Raw genomic sequence first — 17,873 nt, 5'->3', positions numbered from 1 at the left:
GCCAGGCTGGATGTGGCTATATCCAGGGGGGTTGAAACTAGATGGTCATTGTGGGCCTTTTCAATCCAGGCCATTCCATTCTATGATTAAAAGATTCTATGACCAGACAACACGCAGCACACAAGCCTTTACTGCCATTGTTACTCTTCAATAAGCAAAATACACACAGTGATTTAATAGGGGAAAAATAAAGACTGCAAAAAGAGAGCTTCAGACTGCCATTTTGTACCTCAGAGCTGCAAGGATTGTGAGCTAAATTATCCAGCCGTATTGTTATGTCAAAGGAAAGGTGAGTCTTTAGCAGACTAACCCAAATGCCAATGCTTACGCAACACTTAAGCCACACTTAAGCCCTTACTTGAAAATCTTACTGTGCTACGTGGATCTAGTACTGGGTAAAAGAAGAGGAATCACCTCACGCAGACAGCAACAGGAATAGCAATTGCTCAATGGTTCTTAGAGAAAGCTCCAGATTACCAAAGAGAACACACTGAGAATATGAGGAACTGTGACAGGAAATACCAATTTCTGAAGAAAAATAAAAATTAAATGGAACTATTTGTTTTTAACAGGAATGAATTTAAAATATTATTCAAAATCACCCATATTAAAGATTTAATAAACAGTATGAACAAAGGTGGAGGGGGGGAGGGGAAGATGGGAAAACTGAAGACAGAAAGCTGACAACTGGTTTAGTAACAGGTTAAAAACGTGTGCTTTGAGATCCCTATTAAATAATACCCACAAGTAGGGCAAGAAATAACCCTGCAGACGGTTATCCCCGTGACTATTCCAAAGGCAACGGCCCCAGGACACACCGTTGCCAACCGCTTTCTGAGGCAGCCGAGCCTACAGACGCGCACACTCCTGCTCTCCGCGGGTGTGTATCCTCTTCATATCGCTTACTATCGCTTCATATCGCTTAATATCGCACGTATAACGGATACGTGGGGCTCCCGGCTCCGGCTGGGAGCCTGAGGCTGCCCTGCAGCCTGTGGGTTGGGCCGCGGCTTCCTGAGCGTGCGCCGTGTTTCCGCGTCCTGCTCGGGGCTCGGCCCGGCAGAGTTTTGAGACAATATGAAGAAGATGCTCAGCTTCGTAAAGAAGAAAAAACGGGATCCGCCGCCCGGCAGCGCCGCCTCGGCGTGCTCCGCCGGTGCGTACGAGATCCGCCGGAAGGAGCTGACCAAGCTGCACCGAGGGGCCGCCGCCGGAGACCTGGCCCTGGTGCAGCAAGGACTGAAGAAGCACGACATCGACGAGCGCGACAAGGCGCAGCGGTAAGGGCGGCGGGCCGGGCCGGGATCCCCGCTGCATGACCTGGGCACAGAGGGCTGCTGTTAACGGGGGCCGCGTGTGGCTGGGACGGCCGGTAGAGGCCGCTCCGATGTGCCCTCCCGGCCTGGATCCCTCGTAGGGCTGCTCGGCATTCCTCCGAGCTGGGAGCTCTGTTGGGGGCTGGTGAGAAAAGGCAGCGATAAGGCTGCTGGCTTCATGAAGGCTTTCTTGCTTGCGAAGCTGATGGTGGTTCCTTTAGGTTGTCATATTCCCCAGTGCTTGGTAACGGCTGCTTTTGGGTGAGGAGGGGCTCCTGCACAAAGTTGTGTTTGTTACAGTTAAATTACTCATTCGAGCTCTTTGCGGTACACTGTGCTAAATAAATAATAAATACAGTGCTCAGATCAATATTGTCAGGCTTCTGTTCGGAGGTGAAGGATCTTGTATACTTATTTGGGAATTTCTCAGTGGGGACAGTCACCCTCGAGTTGTTCCATGTCTGTGACAAGGCATGATGAGTTATTTGACGTTCTGCCTGTTATTTCGTCCTCATCTTCTTTGCCTTGGAGGAAGCTGGTCTTATGGAGGGTACTCATCAGCCTGCCCGTGATGGGAGCTGTTAGGACAAGAGGGAACAGCCTCAGCTTGCACCAGGGGAGGTTCACGTTGGATGCTAGGATAAGCCTCTCCAGAGAGTGGTTGTGCACTGGAATGGGCTGCCCAGGTTGGTGGTAAAGTCACCGTCCCTGGAGGTGTTCAAGAAACATGTAGATGTTGTACTAAGGGACATGGTTTGGTGCACGCTGGTAATGGAATAAGCTTGTTTTTATTTTATTTTGTTTATTTTGGGAGGTAATTGGGATAAAGAAATGCAATTTGCCCTGTTCATGTACCACAGAGTGAAAATATTTATTTAGCTGTCTGTTTCAATTTACACGTTTCACTTTTAGGACACCACTGCATCTTGCTTGTGCAAATGGACGTGAGGATGTCGTTACGTTTCTAGTAGAAAACAAGTGTAAGCTAAATCTTTTTGACAGTGATAACAGATCTCCACTGATGAAGGTAAGTAGAACATACTATGTTGCTGCAAGTAGGAATTATTGATTATGTATTAAATGATGTCTTTCCAGATTTTTTAAGTAAGTCTGTGTAGAAGCATGCATGCTGTAATCAGTGTGGCTTTGGCATGTGCTAGCTAATCTTGGCAGATGCTTTTATATTCCAGGAATGGGAAGTTGTAGTAGTAGTGACACAGTGAAATATGACTGCTGGAAATTTTACCTTTTTTTTTTGTGTGTGTGTGTGTGTGTGTGTGTGTTGTTTCCAGGCAGTACAATGCCAGAAAGAAAGATGTGCAGTGATCCTGCTAGAGCATGGTGCTGATCCGAACCTGGCAGATGCTGGTGGCAACACTGCCCTTCACTTGGCTGCTGTAACTCCTAACACATTTCTAGCAGGGATGTTAATTGAGCACAGTGCCCGTATCAATGCTCAGAATAAGGTACATTTCGATATTCAATAGAGAAGTTCAAAAAGTTGCATTGATATTTTTATTGTAGATTTTTTGTTTGTTTCTTTTGATTTTTAACTTGAATTATTTCTGTTCTTTCAGGACGGATGTACTCCTCTTACTCTTGCTATCTCTGAAAATCACAAAGAAATGGTAGAGCTCCTTCTTAAAAAAGGAGCTGATGTTCACACTCGAGATCCGTGTGAAAGGTGAGGAGATGGTCTAAACTCTGCAGGTCACCTTAGTTGTCTTCAGGTTGGACTGATGGGAGGGATGGGAATGAGCATTGAAGTAGAAAGACACAGAGAAAGAGCTCGTTGAGTGACTGGCGAAAGCAGGTCTCAGCTTGGCAGGTGACATGCATTATTGCATGTTTTCTGCGTTGAAAACTGCAAGAAAACATTGTTTCTGGTAGCCGCTGTGGCAGGAAAATTGCTATTGTGCCAGCAACATTGCTGTTATGCCAGAGAGAGTTTTTCAAATTGATGCCAAGTTTGTATGCAAGTGTTGTTAATATAGAAGCTTTTTTTTCTGTTCATAAAGTGATTTTATTTTTCTTTGAGATTGAGCAAATGGGAATTAAAATAATTACAATGTCTGACTAAATTGTATGGTTTGTCTTGTATTTTGGATGCTGTAGAACCCCACTTATGACTGCAGCGGCCGGTGGGGAGCTTAAGTTGGTAGAAATGCTTCTTCGCTATGGTGCTGAAATTTTCCATAAAGACGTTAATGGATGGACAGCTGAGGACTATGCTATCCTTCATGGAAATGCTAGGTAAACTTTTAAATTTATTGCTAGGTTTTTAGTTATCAGTGTTGAGTTTGAACCTTTTTGGTAACAGCACCAAGTTTAACGGTGCTATTTTGAAGATGTGTTCATTGACATCTTCTCACGTATACTGTTCATGTGTCTGGTGTTAATTTGAAAGTTGAGAAAAGGGCTTCTGCTCAAAATTCTCTGTAAGATTTCAAGTGTTTGTTTCTAAGCTGATGTCTGCCTGCTATACACTATTAAAATGTGTCTGTAGCCCACAGACGCAGAAGTTCAACTTGAAAAACTGAAATGTTTGTAAATTCTTCTCAAAACAGAACCCTTGTTATTACTGTCTTCAGTTCCACTGAGCAGGAACCACCTGTTTTGTTTCAGAGGAGATCTAGCTGTTATTTCTTTTGTTAAATTACTAAGCAGTTTAACTCCTCCTACACATAAGTATTTTACCCATGGGTGTTCATTCATAAGAGTGGTTGTATTTGTAAAAACTGGACTGCAAAGGGTACCGAGCAGAAGTAAATAACTTCATAGATCTGGATGTGCATCTATAAAATAGATGTGTCCATTATATTTGAGTATGTTACGGTTTGCAAAAAGTAGAGTATGTTACACTTACTGAATATGAAAATTGTTTTGGCTATGGTTAAAGCTCCCTGACTGTTTCCCAATTGATTCTTGCATGACTCGGAGGGTTTTGAGTATCAGACTTGGGAGACAGTGAAGAAACCCAAGGCAAGTGCTGCTCAGCTGAGCAAGAAAGCCAAGAAGGAAAGCAAAAAGAAACGATAAGGGCTTGAGCAGAAAGGCACAAAGGACAGCAGAATCGCCTGGATTGCGTCCTCACAGGTGCACCAAAGGACACACACTGTGTGGTGCGGTTTTCAGGCCTGGCTGTGCTTTCCCTTTCATGGACTCCAGAGGGGAACTAAGGAAGCTGTGTCTTTAATCATTACCAGTATTCCGCCTTTTTGATTTCATATTGAAATGTATTTTGGATGCATTTGGCTTCTCTTTGTTGTAAATAAAAGCGAAACAAACATTTGATAAGTGTTGCTGCCTCTTTCAGTAGCTGCTCAATACAGTGCCTGGCTCGGGCTGGCAATTGCAGGGCCATGAAGTGGTCGGCTTCACGTCCCTCCCGGAATCACAGAATCACAGAATTGTAGGGGCTAGAAGGGACCTCTAGATATCGTCGAGTCCAACCCCCCTGCCAAAGCAGGCTCCATATACCACATCACACAGCTCGGCGTCCGGGCGGGTCTTGAATATCTCCAGAGAAGGAGACTCCACCACCTCCCTGGGCAGCCTGTTCCAGTGCTTCGTGACCCTCACTCCCCCCCACCTGCAAGTGCAGCAGTACTGAAGGCTGAGGGCTCTTTTCGTAGGCAGGCGGGCAAAGGCAACTGAAATGCAAGTTTGCTGTCCCTCTTTGTTCTCGCGTCAGTAGGCCCTGGATATCTTCCCAGCACCTCTCTTAATCAGCCTGGAAATGTTTGCTAGCAGGAAGTAACCCCATCACATTGCCTGAGACTAATGATGCCTTTTTCCCCACTCACTGCAGGCAGCCTCTGTGATCATTTTAGACAAAAGTGCACGCTAATAGAACTAAATTTGATAGTTTATTCTGTTTTCCAAGCAGGTGTTGCACTTGGGCTCTGTATCACGTACTGGCCACGCAGATATGGTGTACAACTGGAAGAAATCCTTCAGACCCTGAATGCAGGAGAGAATCTGTGATGGGTGAGAGAGGAAATGTGCACCTTGAAGCAGGGGACGCCCTGCTGGCACCGCCTGTTACATCCAACACCAACATGGCTTGCTGTTTCTCAAGGGTCAGTAAGTAATAATGCCCCTAGTGATACTCTAGTACATTTTTCCTCTAAAATTGGTTCTATTTGACATGCTATTCCATTAAATTGCGCGATCATTAATCAATTATTAGCCCGGATAACTCAGTCAGTAGAGCATGGTTATGAGCATCTTAAAAGCATTTATTGCACAAATTTTAGTGGTCATTAAAAAATCAATGTATCAGAGTATATGAAAATTGAAGACTTTTCCAAATCAGTTACAGATTAACACAATGGGACCCTCACAGATTTATTTTCAGGTTGCAGAAACTTAGGTTGCAGTACAAACATATTTGTTCTTTTTAGTGGGTTTAACAGTAATGTTGTTATGTTGTATTTGACTTGTCTCTTTTTTCACTTTCAGAGTATTGTCAATCAAGGCCTTGATTGAGTTATCATAGTTATGTTATTAATATAAGTAGTGTTGTTATTCTATAGGCAGTATCTTGAAATTGTTGTAATACAAGAAGAATTTATGGAGCAGCAGCCATGGATCAAGATAAGGAGTTCACAGAGCAGCAGCTACGGGGCAGGATAAAACTACATGAGAACTAATTGAACAAATGAACTGAATTGCTTGTTAAATATGGTTAGTCGGTCGGTAAACTGAGCCTTTTCAGCCTAAAGGAAAACGGGGGAAATGTAGAGAGTGTTTTTTACAGCTAGTTAGCTGAGAAGGGTCGTAAACACGGTGCAGTTAATCAAGCAGCCATACCACCTGCAAGGACAGTGAGAACAACAGGATGCCCTGGGATGGTGAGAAACTAGCCATGGTTCTGTGAACTCAGCAAGGGAGTAGCTTTCAGGATGATAACAAGAAGCTGCAAAGATACTTGGGGATGGTATGTAATTGGGAACCAATGATGAGCTCCACTTTTGCAATATGTATGAGCTAATTATCCGTATTATAAATGTACACGCAGCCAAGGAATAAACGAGATTAGCTGATCATATGTCAATGACAGGTGTGATCGTTTGCTTTTCTCCTGCCGTTCTGCAACAGGTGCTGTTCTTTAGAAAGCTCTGCCTGATTATGCACATCTCTCTGCATAGAGTTGGGCTTCTTTTGACAGAGGGCCCTATTACAATCTTGAAAAAAAACACAGAACATGATAACTGGAAAACTCACGTTGTAAAGCTAGATAACACCAATTTTTAACAAAGCTTGCAGCTGCACTTCCCCACAGAGAGCATGGCAAAGCTTTGATGACAGGGCTTAACAGACTTAGGAAAACTCACTGCAAGAGACTGAATGTGTCTCACTTTGTCCATTCTTCATAGGTGCCCTGCCCGCAGCAGGAGCAGAGCAAGAGGAAGACTGAATCTCCCCAGTACTCTGAGGTACTTTCTCTGAAGGATGTGCAGGGACCCCTGTTGGCTTGCTTACTTCTTGGCTTGCTTACTTCTAGGCTTGTCACCTCTGGACCCACCTCCCTCTGCTGCTGCCTCTGCCTTATGCTTCTGAACAATGAGACCTTGAAATACTTAAGCTCTAGGCCAGCTGTTCAAGGTACATAATGCTGCTAGCAGGCCTGGGTGCTTTTCACAAGCTGGAGGGGCAAAGCAGTGTGTTAGAAACAGCCTTCTAGTGGATACACAGAAACACTTTGCTCCCCCTGCAGGTTTCTGCACTGAAGCTGACATGAACCTAACAGTGGATGAGCAATGGGTATTTCTGAATTCTCCCCATCCCTGATTCTAGGAGGAGCCCAAGCTCCTGCCTTCAATGCCCAACTGTGAATTGGCCCTTTTGCTAAGCTTGTGCCACATGAAAGACTGCAGCCATATTGGGGATGTTTAATGTAAACAGGCACCAAATTACACGACAACACAAGCCATATACTCACATCAAAGCTCTGGACTCTGAGGTTTCTCCATGTCCGTCCTAAGTTTCCACGTAGTTCCCAGAGAGTGGTGCTCAGGTCTTTGCTGTAACAACCCAGAGTGGAGAGCTGATTCCTTCTCTGGGACATTTCTGTAGCTCAGGATGCTTCAGCGTGCACTCAGCTATGACAGTGACTGGGAAGGAATGGGGCTGCTGCATTCCGTGTCTGCTCCTATGAGCAGCTTAAGGTTACAGTGGGGGCATGAGCTCAGGTTGCTGTAGCACACTGAGCATCGTTTCAGCAGGGTAGATTCAGTGATATGAAAGTTGGTTGCCTTGTTTTACTAACCTGTAATTAGGAGGGCTGCCAATCAAGAAGTTGCTTTTTCCATGCTGGGAGAATTGTGTGCATGTTCCTTTCAAAAAGCTATTTTTTGAATTCTAATAGAAGGGAATGCAATTAAGTAACGTGAGTTTTTGAAAGTAGAAGTTGTCAGTTTCCCTCCATAAAGACTGCTCTTTCAGAAGTTGTGCTCTTGTGAATGTCCACAGCAAGGCCTGTCTCTCTTTCAGGCTCAAGGCTGGAAGTGACAGACTGGAAACCACAGCTCAGCAACAAAGCAAAACGAATGAAGCCCCTCAGGACAACCTTCAAGCCTTTGCTTCAGTAAGCTAGTTAAAAACCTCTGTGGGTTTTGCAAGCTCCTGAGACTAGTTAAGTAATTCTGTGAGGAAAATGCATGATGACATTTTCCTGGAGGGCCTAGGAGAGCTGAATTCCCAAGCTGTGCTGACCATAGGCTACTCTGAAAATCCTGCCATTCGTTATTTCCCCACGTTTGTGGTTTTGAGACTTGCCACGATGCTATGGCAAGCCGTAGTTAACACTAGAGAAGGTAAGGGTTTACACTAACATGCTGGTGTAAGTATTTTCAGGTTTAGATCTGCTTTAGTTGTGGTATCGAAGACCTCAGGCTGCACGTTAGACATTCCTCCTCATTAGAGGTATTTGCCAAGTTTGTAGAACTGCACAGCACTGACTTAAAGTGTCTCACTGTCCTTAACGTGGTTAGAGTTGTTATAAAATAGTATTTTCATCTGAGGCCTATGAGAAGCAAATGATTCATGGATTTGGTCTGGGGAGGTAGGGAGGTGACTGCAGGCCCTGCGCTGTACTGATACTGGCAAGAGTGGCAATAAGGTGTGAACTTCAGGAAGAAACACTGCATATACAAAATAACAAAACTTAATTTTTAGTCTTTATTATTAAAGCATGTAAAAAAGAGACCAAAAAACCCACAAAACTAGTGGGATATGTGATCTTGTTTCTGTGAAACAACCACATGAGGCTGCTTTAATGGCAGTGATTGCCATTCTCAGTGAGAACTCCAGGTTTTGATCACAGTTTTGATGAAATTTTACTCTTCCTGTGCTTCAGCCTTGAAAAACAGTCACTCACAAATGTATTTACTGCCAGAAGCGGTGACACAAGTAAGAAGGAGGATATTTCTCTCTGGTAAAATGAGACTTGTAGAGGTCTGGTAGAGAGACATGATCAAACTTTTAGTTGCAACTCCATATATTCCATTTGAAAATCTGCAAGTCATGTATTTATGTCAACTGAAAATGGAGTCATAAAGAAAGCAAATAAATGATATATTTTTTTTTTCAATCTTGAAACCTATTCTTAATTTTCATTGTTAAAATGGGAAGCATAGCTGCATCTTTTTCATTTAGAGTAAGCCAAAAGGAATTCTTTCAGCATTATCAATAGAAACTAGCTGTTAATCCAGCTGAGGATTAACAGACCATGTGCATGAGATACAGTGTGAGAGCTTCAGACTGGACCAGGAACAAGCAAAACTGTATTTAAGCATACACATTGGCTGCATAGGGAAGCAAGAGTGTAACATCAAAAGCACCACCTCAGCTCCAGCTCTCCAACCTAGACAGAGCTGGAGCTGCTATAGTCTCTACCTGCAACTGCCCAGTTCTCTTCAAAGCCCTGGAGCAAGCAATGCAGAAACATGCTATCTGCCCAGCCAGATTTCCCAGCTTGTAAACACATCAGCTGCAAATCAGGCGTAGTAAATCACCTGTGGATACTGATAGGACAAGGGGAATGGTTTGAAACTAAGGCAGGGGAGGTTTAGGTTAGATATTAGGAGGAAGTTTTTCACACAGAGGGTGGTAACTCACTGAAACAGGTTGCCCAAGGGGGTTGAGGATGCCCCATCCCTGGAGACATTCAAGGCCAGGCTGGATGTGGCTATATCCAGGGGGGTTGAAACTAGATGGTCATTGTGGGCCTTTTCAATCCAGGCCATTCCATTCTATGATTAAAAGATTCTATGACCAGACAACACGCAGCACACAAGCCTTTACTGCCATTGTTACTCTTCAATAAGCAAAATACACACAGTGATTTAATAGGGGAAAAATAAAGACTGCAAAAAGAGAGCTTCAGACTGCCATTTTGTACCTCAGAGCTGCAAGGATTGTGAGCTAAATTATCCAGCCGTATTGTTATGTCAAAGGAAAGGTGAGTCTTTAGCAGACTAACCCAAATGCCAATGCTTACGCAACACTTAAGCCACACTTAAGCCCTTACTTGAAAATCTTACTGTGCTACGTGGATCTAGTACTGGGTAAAAGAAGAGGAATCACCTCACGCAGACAGCAACAGGAATAGCAATTGCTCAATGGTTCTTAGAGAAAGCTCCAGATTACCAAAGAGAACACACTGAGAATATGAGGAACTGTGACAGGAAATACCAATTTCTGAAGAAAAATAAAAATTAAATGGAACTATTTGTTTTTAACAGGAATGAATTTAAAATATTATTCAAAATCACCCATATTAAAGATTTAATAAACAGTATGAACAAAGGTGGAGGGGGGGAGGGGAAGATGGGAAAACTGAAGACAGAAAGCTGACAACTGGTTTAGTAACAGGTTAAAAACGTGTGCTTTGAGATCCCTATTAAATAATACCCACAAGTAGGGCAAGAAATAACCCTGCAGACGGTTATCCCCGTGACTATTCCAAAGGCAACGGCCCCAGGACACACCGTTGCCAACCGCTTTCTGAGGCAGCCGAGCCTACAGACGCGCACACTCCTGCTCTCCGCGGGTGTGTATCCTCTTCATATCGCTTACTATCGCTTCATATCGCTTAATATCGCACGTATAACGGATACGTGGGGCTCCCGGCTCCGGCTGGGAGCCTGAGGCTGCCCTGCAGCCTGTGGGTTGGGCCGCGGCTTCCTGAGCGTGCGCCGTGTTTCCGCGTCCTGCTCGGGACTCGGCCCGGCAGAGTTTTGAGACAATATGAAGAAGATGCTCAGCTTCGTAAAGAAGAAAATACGGGATCCGCCGCCCGGCAGCGCCGCCTCGGCGTGCTCCGCCGGTGCGTACGAGATCCGCCGGAAGGAGCTGACCAAGCTGCACCGAGGGGCCGCCGCCGGAGACCTGGCCCTGGTGCAGCAAGGACTGAAGAAGCACGACATCGACGAGCGCGACAAGGCGCAGCGGTAAGGGCGGCGGGCCGGGCCGGGATCCCCGCTGCATGACCTGGGCACAGAGGGCTGCTGTTAACGGGGGCCGCGTGTGGCTGGGACGGCCGGTAGAGGCCGCTCCGATGTGCCCTCCCGGCCTGGATCCCTCGTAGGGCTGCTCGGCATTCCTCCGAGCTGGGAGCTCTGTTGGGGGCTGGTGAGAAAAGGCAGCGATAAGGCTGCTGGCTTCATGAAGGCTTTCTTGCTTGCGAAGCTGATGGTGGTTCCTTTAGGTTGTCATATTCCCCAGTGCTTGGTAACGGCTGCTTTTGGGTGAGGAGGGGCTCCTGCACAAAGTTGTGTTTGTTACAGTTAAATTACTCATTCGAGCTCTTTGCGGTACACTGTGCTAAATAAATAATAAATACAGTGCTCAGATCAATATTGTCAGGCTTCTGTTCGGAGGTGAAGGATCTTGTATACTTATTTGGGAATTTCTCAGTGGGGACAGTCACCCTCGAGTTGTTCCATGTCTGTGACAAGGCATGATGAGTTATTTGACGTTCTGCCTGTTATTTCGTCCTCATCTTCTCTGCCTTGGAGGAAGCTGGTCTTATGGAGGGTACTCATCAGCCTGCCCGTGATGGGAGCTGTTAGGACAAGAGGGAACAGCCTCAGCTTGCACCAGGGGAGGTTCACGTTGGATGCTAGGATAAGCCTCTCCAGAGAGTGGTTGTGCACTGGAATGGGCTGCCCAGGTTGGTGGTAAAGTCACCGTCCCTGGAGGTGTTCAAGAAACATGTAGATGTTGTACTAAGGGACATGGTTTGGTGCACGCTGGTAATGGAATAAGCTTGTTTTTATTTTATTTTGTTTATTTTGGGAGGTAATTGGGATAAAGAAATGCAATTTGCCCTGTTCATGTACCACAGAGTGAAAATATTTATTTAGCTGTCTGTTTCAATTTACACGTTTCACTTTTAGGACACCACTGCATCTTGCTTGTGCAAATGGACGTGAGGATGTCGTTACGTTTCTAGTAGAAAACAAGTGTAAGCTAAATCTTTTTGACAGTGATAACAGATCTCCACTGATGAAGGTAAGTAGAACATACTATGTTGCTGCAAGTAGGAATTATTGATTATGTATTAAATGATGTCTTTCCAGATTCTTTAAGTAAGTCTGTGTAGAAGCATGCATGCTGTAATCAGTGTGGCTTTGGCATGTGCTAGCTAATCTTGGCAGATGCTTTTATATTCCAGGAATGGGAAGTTGTAGTAGTAGTGACACAGTGAAATATGACTGCTGGAAATTTTGCCTTTTTTGTGTGTGTGTGTGTGTGTGTGTGTGTGTTGTTTCCAGGCAGTACAATGCCAGAAAGAAAGATGTGCAGTGATCCTGCTAGAGCATGGTGCTGATCCGAACCTGGCAGATGCTGGTGGCAACACTGCCCTTCACTTGGCTGCTGTAACTCCTAACACATTTCTAGCAGGGATGTTAATTGAGCACAGTGCCCGTATCAATGCTCAGAATAAGGTACATTTCGATATTCAATAGAGAAGTTCAAAAAGTTGCATTGATATTTTTATTGTAGATTTTTTGTTTGTTTCTTTTGATTTTTAACTTGAATTATTTCTGTTCTTTCAGGACGGATGTACTCCTCTTACTCTTGCTATCTCTGAAAATCACAAAGAAATGGTAGAGCTCCTTCTTAAAAAAGGAGCTGATGTTCACACTCGAGATCCGTGTGAAAGGTGAGGAGATGGTCTAAACTCTGCAGGTCACCTTAGTTGTCTTCAGGTTGGGCTGATGGGAGGGATGGGAATGAGCATTGAAGTAGAAAGACACAGAGAAAGAGCTCGTTGAGTGACTGGCGAAAGCAGGTCTCAGCTTGGCAGGTGACATGCATTATTGCATGTTTTCTGCATTGAAAACTGCAAGAAAACATTGTTTCTGGTAGCCGCTGTGGCAGGAAAATTGCTATTGTGCCAGCAACATTGCTGTTATGCCAGAGAGAGTTTTTCAAATTGATGCCAAGTTTGTATGCAAGTGTTGTTAATATAGAAGCTTTTTTTTCTGTTCATAAAGTGATTTTATTTTTCTTTGAGATTGAGCAAATGGGAATTAAAATAATTACAATGTCTGACTAAATTGTATGGTTTGTCTTGTATTTTGGATGCTGTAGAACCCCACTTATGACTGCAGCGGCCGGTGGGGAGCTTAAGTTGGTAGAAATGCTTCTTCGCTATGGTGCTGAAATTTTCCATAAAGACGTTAATGGATGGACAGCTGAGGACTATGCTATCCTTCATGGAAATGCTAGGTAAACTTTTAAATTTATTGCTAGGTTTTTAGTTATCAGTGTTGAGTTTGAACCTTTTTGGTAACAGCACCAAGTTTAACGGTGCTATTTTGAAGATGTGTTCATTGACATCTTCTCACGTATACTGTTCATGTGTCTGGTGTTAATTTGAAAGTTGAGAAAAGGGCTTCTGCTCAAAATTCTCTGTAAGATTTCAAGTGTTTGTTTCTAAGCTGATGTCTGCCTGCTATACACTATTAAAATGTGTCTGTAGCCCACAGACGCAGAAGTTCAACTTGAAAAACTGAAATGTTTGTAAATTCTTCTCAAAACAGAACCCTTGTTATTACTGTCTTCAGTTCCACTGAGCAGGAACCACCTGTTTTGTTTCAGAGGAGATCTAGCTGTTATTTCTTTTGTTAAATTACTAAGCAGTTTAACTCCTCCTACACATAAGTATTTTACCCATGGGTGTTCATTCATAAGAGTGGTTGTATTTGTAAAAACTGGACTGCAAAGGGTACCGAGCAGAAGTAAATAACTTCATAGATCTGGATGTGCATCTATAAAATAGATGTGTCCATTATATTTGAGTATGTTACGGTTTGCAAAAAGTAGAGTATGTTACACTTACTGAATATGAAAATTGTTTTGGCTATGGTTAAAGCTCCCTGACTGTTTCCCAATTGATTCTTGCAGGACTCGGAGGGTTTTGAGTATCAGACTTGGGAGACAGTGAAGAAACCCAAGGCAAGTGCTGCTCAGCTGAGCAAGAAAGCCAAGAAGGAAAGCAAAAAGAAACGATAAGGGCTTGAGCAGAAAGGCACAAAGGACAGCAGAATCGCCTGGATTGCGTCCTCACAGGTGCACCAAAGGACACACACTGTGTGGTGCGGTTTTCAGGCCTGGCTGTGCTTTCCCTTTCATGGACTCCAGAGGGGAACTAAGGAAGCTGTGTCTTTAATCATTACCAGTATTCCGCCTTTTTGATTTCATATTGAAATGTATTTTGGATGCATTTGGCTTCTCTTTGTTGTAAATAAAAGCGAAACAAACATTTGATAAGTGTTGCTGCCTCTTTCAGTAGCTGCTCAATACAGTGCCTGGCTCGGGCTGGCAATTGCAGGGCCATGAAGTGGTCGGCTTCACGTCCCTCCCGGAATCACAGAATCACAGAATTGTAGGGGCTAGAAGGGACCTCTAGAGATCGTCGAGTCCAACCCCCCTGCCAAAGCAGGCTCCATATACCACATCACACAGCTCGGCGTCCGGGCGGGTCTTGAATATCTCCAGAGAAGGAGACTCCACCACCTCCCTGGGCAGCCTGTTCCAGTGCTTCGTGACCCTCACTCCCCCCCACCTGCAAGTGCAGCAGTACTGAAGGCTGAGGGCTCTTTTCGTAGGCAGGCGGGCAAAGGCAACTGAAATGCAAGTTTGCTGTCCCTCTTTGTTCTCGCGTCAGTAGGCCCTGGATATCTTCCCAGCACCTCTCTTAATCAGCCTGGAAATGTTTGCTAGCAGGAAGTAACCCCATCACATTGCCTGAGACTAATGATGCCTTTTTCCCCACTCACTGCAGGCAGCCTCTGTGATCATTTTAGACAAAAGTGCACGCTAATAGAACTAAATTTGATAGTTTATTCTGTTTTCCAAGCAGGTGTTGCACTTGGGCTCTGTATCACGTACTGGCCACGCAGATATGGTGTACAACTGGAAGAAATCCTTCAGACCCTGAATGCAGGAGAGAATCTGTGATGGGTGAGAGAGGAAATGTGCACCTTGAAGCAGGGGACGCCCTGCTGGCACCGCCTGTTACATCCAACACCAACATGGCTTGCTGTTTCTCAAGGGTCAGTAAGTAATAATGCCCCTAGTGATACTCTAGTACATTTTTCCTCTAAAATTGGTTCTATTTGACATGCTATTCCATTAAATTGCGCGATCATTAATCAATTATTAGCCCGGATAACTCAGTCAGTAGAGCATGGTTATGAGCATCTTAAAAGCATTTATTGCACAAATTTTAGTGGTCATTAAAAAATCAATGTATCAGAGTATATGAAAATTGAAGACTTTTCCAAATCAGTTACAGATTAACACAATGGGACCCTCACAGATTTATTTTCAGGTTGCAGAAACTTAGGTTGCAGTACAAACATATTTGTTCTTTTTAGTGGGTTTAACAGTAATGTTGTTATGTTGTATTTGACTTGTCTCTTTTTTCACTTTCAGAGTATTGTCAATCAAGGCCTTGATTGAGTTATCATAGTTATGTTATTAATATAAGTAGTGTTGTTATTCTATAGGCAGTATCTTGAAATTGTTGTAATACAAGAAGAATTTATGGAGCAGCAGCCATGGATCAAGATAAGGAGTTCACAGAGCAGCAGCTACGGGGCAGGATAAAACTACATGAGAACTAATTGAACAAATGAACTGAATTGCTTGTTAAATATGGTTAGTCGGTCGGTAAACTGAGCCTTTTCAGCCTAAAAGAAAACGGGGGAAATGTAGAGAGTGTTTTTTACAGCTAGTTAGCTGAGAAGGGTCATAAACACGGTGCAGTTAATCAAGCAGCCATACCACCTGCAAGGACAGTGAGAACAACAGGATGCCCTGGGATGGTGAGAAACTAGCCATGGTTCTGTGAACTCAGCAAGGGAGTAGCTTTCAGGTTGATAACAAGAAGTTGCAAAGATACTTGGGGATGGTATGTAATTGGGAACCAATGATGAGCTCCACTTTTGCAATATGTATGAGCTAATTATCCGTATTATAAATGTACACGCAGCCAAGGAATAAACGAGATTAGCTGATCATATGTCAATGACAGGTGTGATCGTTTGCTTTTCTCCTGCCGTTCTGCAACAGGTGCTGTTCTTTAGAAAGCTCTGCCTGATTATGCACATCTCTCTGCATAGAGTTGGGCTTCTTTTGACAGAGGGCCCTATTACAATCTTGAAAAAAAACACAGAACATGATAACTGGAAAACTCACGTTGTAAAGCTAGATAACACCAATTTTTAACAAAGCTTGCAGCTGCACTTCCCCACAGAGAGCATGGCAAAGCTTTGATGACAGGGCTTAACAGACTTAGGAAAACTCACTGCAAGAGACTGAATGTGTCTCACTTTGTCCATTCTTCATAGGTGCCCTGCCCGCAGCAGGAGCAGAGCAAGAGGAAGACTGAATCTCCCCAGTACTCTGAGGTACTTTCTCTGAAGGATGTGCAGGGACCCCTGTTGGCTTGCTTACTTCTTGGCTTGCTTACTTCTAGGCTTGTCACCTCTGGACCCACCTCCCTCTGCTGCTGCCTCTGCCTTATGCTTCTGAACAATGAGACCTTGAAATACTTAAGCTCTAGGCCAGCTGTTCAAGGTACATAATGCTGCTAGCAGGCCTGGGTGCTTTTCACAAGCTGGAGGGGCAAAGCAGTGTGTTAGAAACAGCCTTCTAGTGGATACACAGAAACACTTTGCTCCCCCTGCAGGTTTCTGCACTGAAGCTGACATGAACATAACAGTGGATGAGCAATGGGTATTTCTGAATTCTCCCCATCCCTGATTCTAGGAGGAGCCCAAGCTCCTGCCTTCAATGCCCAACTGTGAATTGGCCCTTTTGCTAAGCTTGTGCCACATGAAAGACTGCAGCCATATTGGGGATGTTTAATGTAAACAGGCACCAAATTACACGACAACACAAGCCATATACTCACATCAAAGCTCTGGACTCTGAGGTTTCTCCATGTCCGTCCTAAGTTTCCACGTAGTTCCCAGAGAGTGGTGCTCAGGTCTTTGCTGTAACAACCCAGAGTGGAGAGCTGATTCCTTCTCTGGGACATTTCTGTAGCTCAGGATGCTTCAGCGTGCACTCAGCTATGACAGTGACTGGGAAGGAATGGGGCTGCTGCATTCCGTGTCTGCTCCTATGAGCAGCTTAAGGTTACAGTGGGGGCATGAGCTCAGGTTGCTGTAGCACACTGAGCATCGTTTCAGCAGGGTAGATTCAGTGATATGAAAGTTGGTTGCCTTGTTTTACTAACCTGTAATTAGGAGGGCTGCCAATCAAGAAGTTGCTTTTTCCATGCTGGGAGAATTGTGTGCATGTTCCTTTCAAAAAGCTATTTTTTGAATTCTAATAGAAGGGAATGCAATTAAGTAACGTGAGTTTTTGAAAGTAGAAGTTGTCAGTTTCCCTCCATAAAGACTGCTCTTTCAGAAGTTGTGCTCTTGTGAATGTCCACAGCAAGGCCTGTCTCTCTTTCAGGCTCAAGGCTGGAAGTGACAGACTGGAAACCACAGCTCAGCAACAAAGCAAAACGAATGAAGCCCCTCAGGACAACCTTCAAGCCTTTGCTTCAGTAAGCTAGTTAAAAACCTCTGTGGGTTTTGCAAGCTCCTGAGACTAGTTAAGTAATTCTGTGAGGAAAATGCATGATGACATTTTCCTGGAGGGCCTAGGAGAGCTGAATTCCCAAGCTGTGCTGACCATAGGCTACTCTGAAAATCCTGCCATTCGTTATTTCCCCATGTTTGTGGTTTTGAGACTTGCCACGATGCTATGGCAAGCCGTAGTTAACACTAGAGAAGGTAAGGGTTTACACTAACATGCTGGTGTAAGTATTTTCAGGTTTAGATCTGCTTTAGTTGTGGTATCGAAGACCTCAGGCTGCACGTTAGACATTCCTCCTCATTAGAGGTATTTGCCAAGTTTGTAGAACTGCACAGCACTGACTTAAAGTGTCTCACTGTCCTTAACGTGGTTAGAGTTGTTATAAAATAGTATTTTCATCTGAGGCCTATGAGAAGCAAATGATTCATGGATTTGGTCTGG

General features: G+C 44.2%; 2 protein-coding genes across 2 annotated transcripts; both read left to right on the top strand.

Moving 5' to 3' along the window:
- Positions 1-927: 927 nt before the first annotated feature.
- LOC146756968 (uncharacterized) lies at positions 928-7,917 on the top strand. Its single transcript, XM_085523287.1, has 6 exons — positions 928-1,280; positions 2,229-2,343; positions 2,609-2,782; positions 2,894-3,000; positions 3,432-3,569; positions 7,815-7,917. The coding sequence occupies exons 1-6, from the start codon at positions 1,078-1,080 to the stop codon at positions 7,915-7,917; spliced, it is 840 nt and encodes a 279-aa protein (XP_085379413.1). The 5' UTR covers positions 928-1,077.
- Positions 7,918-10,414: 2,497 nt separating this feature from the next.
- On the top strand, positions 10,415-17,409 carry LOC146756967 (uncharacterized). The gene is made up of 6 exons (XM_085523286.1): positions 10,415-10,774; positions 11,723-11,837; positions 12,101-12,274; positions 12,386-12,492; positions 12,924-13,061; positions 17,307-17,409. The coding sequence occupies exons 1-6, from the start codon at positions 10,572-10,574 to the stop codon at positions 17,407-17,409; spliced, it is 840 nt and encodes a 279-aa protein (XP_085379412.1). The 5' UTR covers positions 10,415-10,571.
- Positions 17,410-17,873: the final 464 nt, after the last annotated feature.

The sequence above is a fragment of the Coturnix japonica genome, chromosome 24 (assembly GCF_054131305.1).
Source record: "Coturnix japonica strain WE chromosome 24, WE-NBRP24, whole genome shotgun sequence".
Classification (NCBI taxonomy): Eukaryota; Metazoa; Chordata; class Aves; order Galliformes; family Phasianidae; genus Coturnix; species Coturnix japonica.
The sequence above is the reverse complement of the archived record's forward strand: the minus strand, read 5'-3'. Positions and strand labels throughout refer to the sequence as shown.

Excerpts from the sequence above, each read along its gene's own strand:
- LOC146756968 (XM_085523287.1), top strand. The coding sequence starts at position 1,078 with ATGAAGAAGATGCTCAGCTTCGTAAAGAAGAAAAAACGGGATCCGCCG. Across the intron at positions 2,783-2,893 it reads GTATCAATGCTCAGAATAAG|GACGGATGTACTCCTCTTAC; the intron begins GTACATTTCGAT and ends CTGTTCTTTCAG. Across the intron at positions 3,001-3,431 it reads ACTCGAGATCCGTGTGAAAG|AACCCCACTTATGACTGCAG; the intron begins GTGAGGAGATGG and ends TGGATGCTGTAG.
- LOC146756967 (XM_085523286.1), top strand. The coding sequence starts at position 10,572 with ATGAAGAAGATGCTCAGCTTCGTAAAGAAGAAAATACGGGATCCGCCG. Across the intron at positions 10,775-11,722 it reads GAGCGCGACAAGGCGCAGCG|GACACCACTGCATCTTGCTT; the intron begins GTAAGGGCGGCG and ends TTTCACTTTTAG. Across the intron at positions 13,062-17,306 it reads ATCCTTCATGGAAATGCTAG|GCTCAAGGCTGGAAGTGACA; the intron begins GTAAACTTTTAA and ends TCTCTCTTTCAG.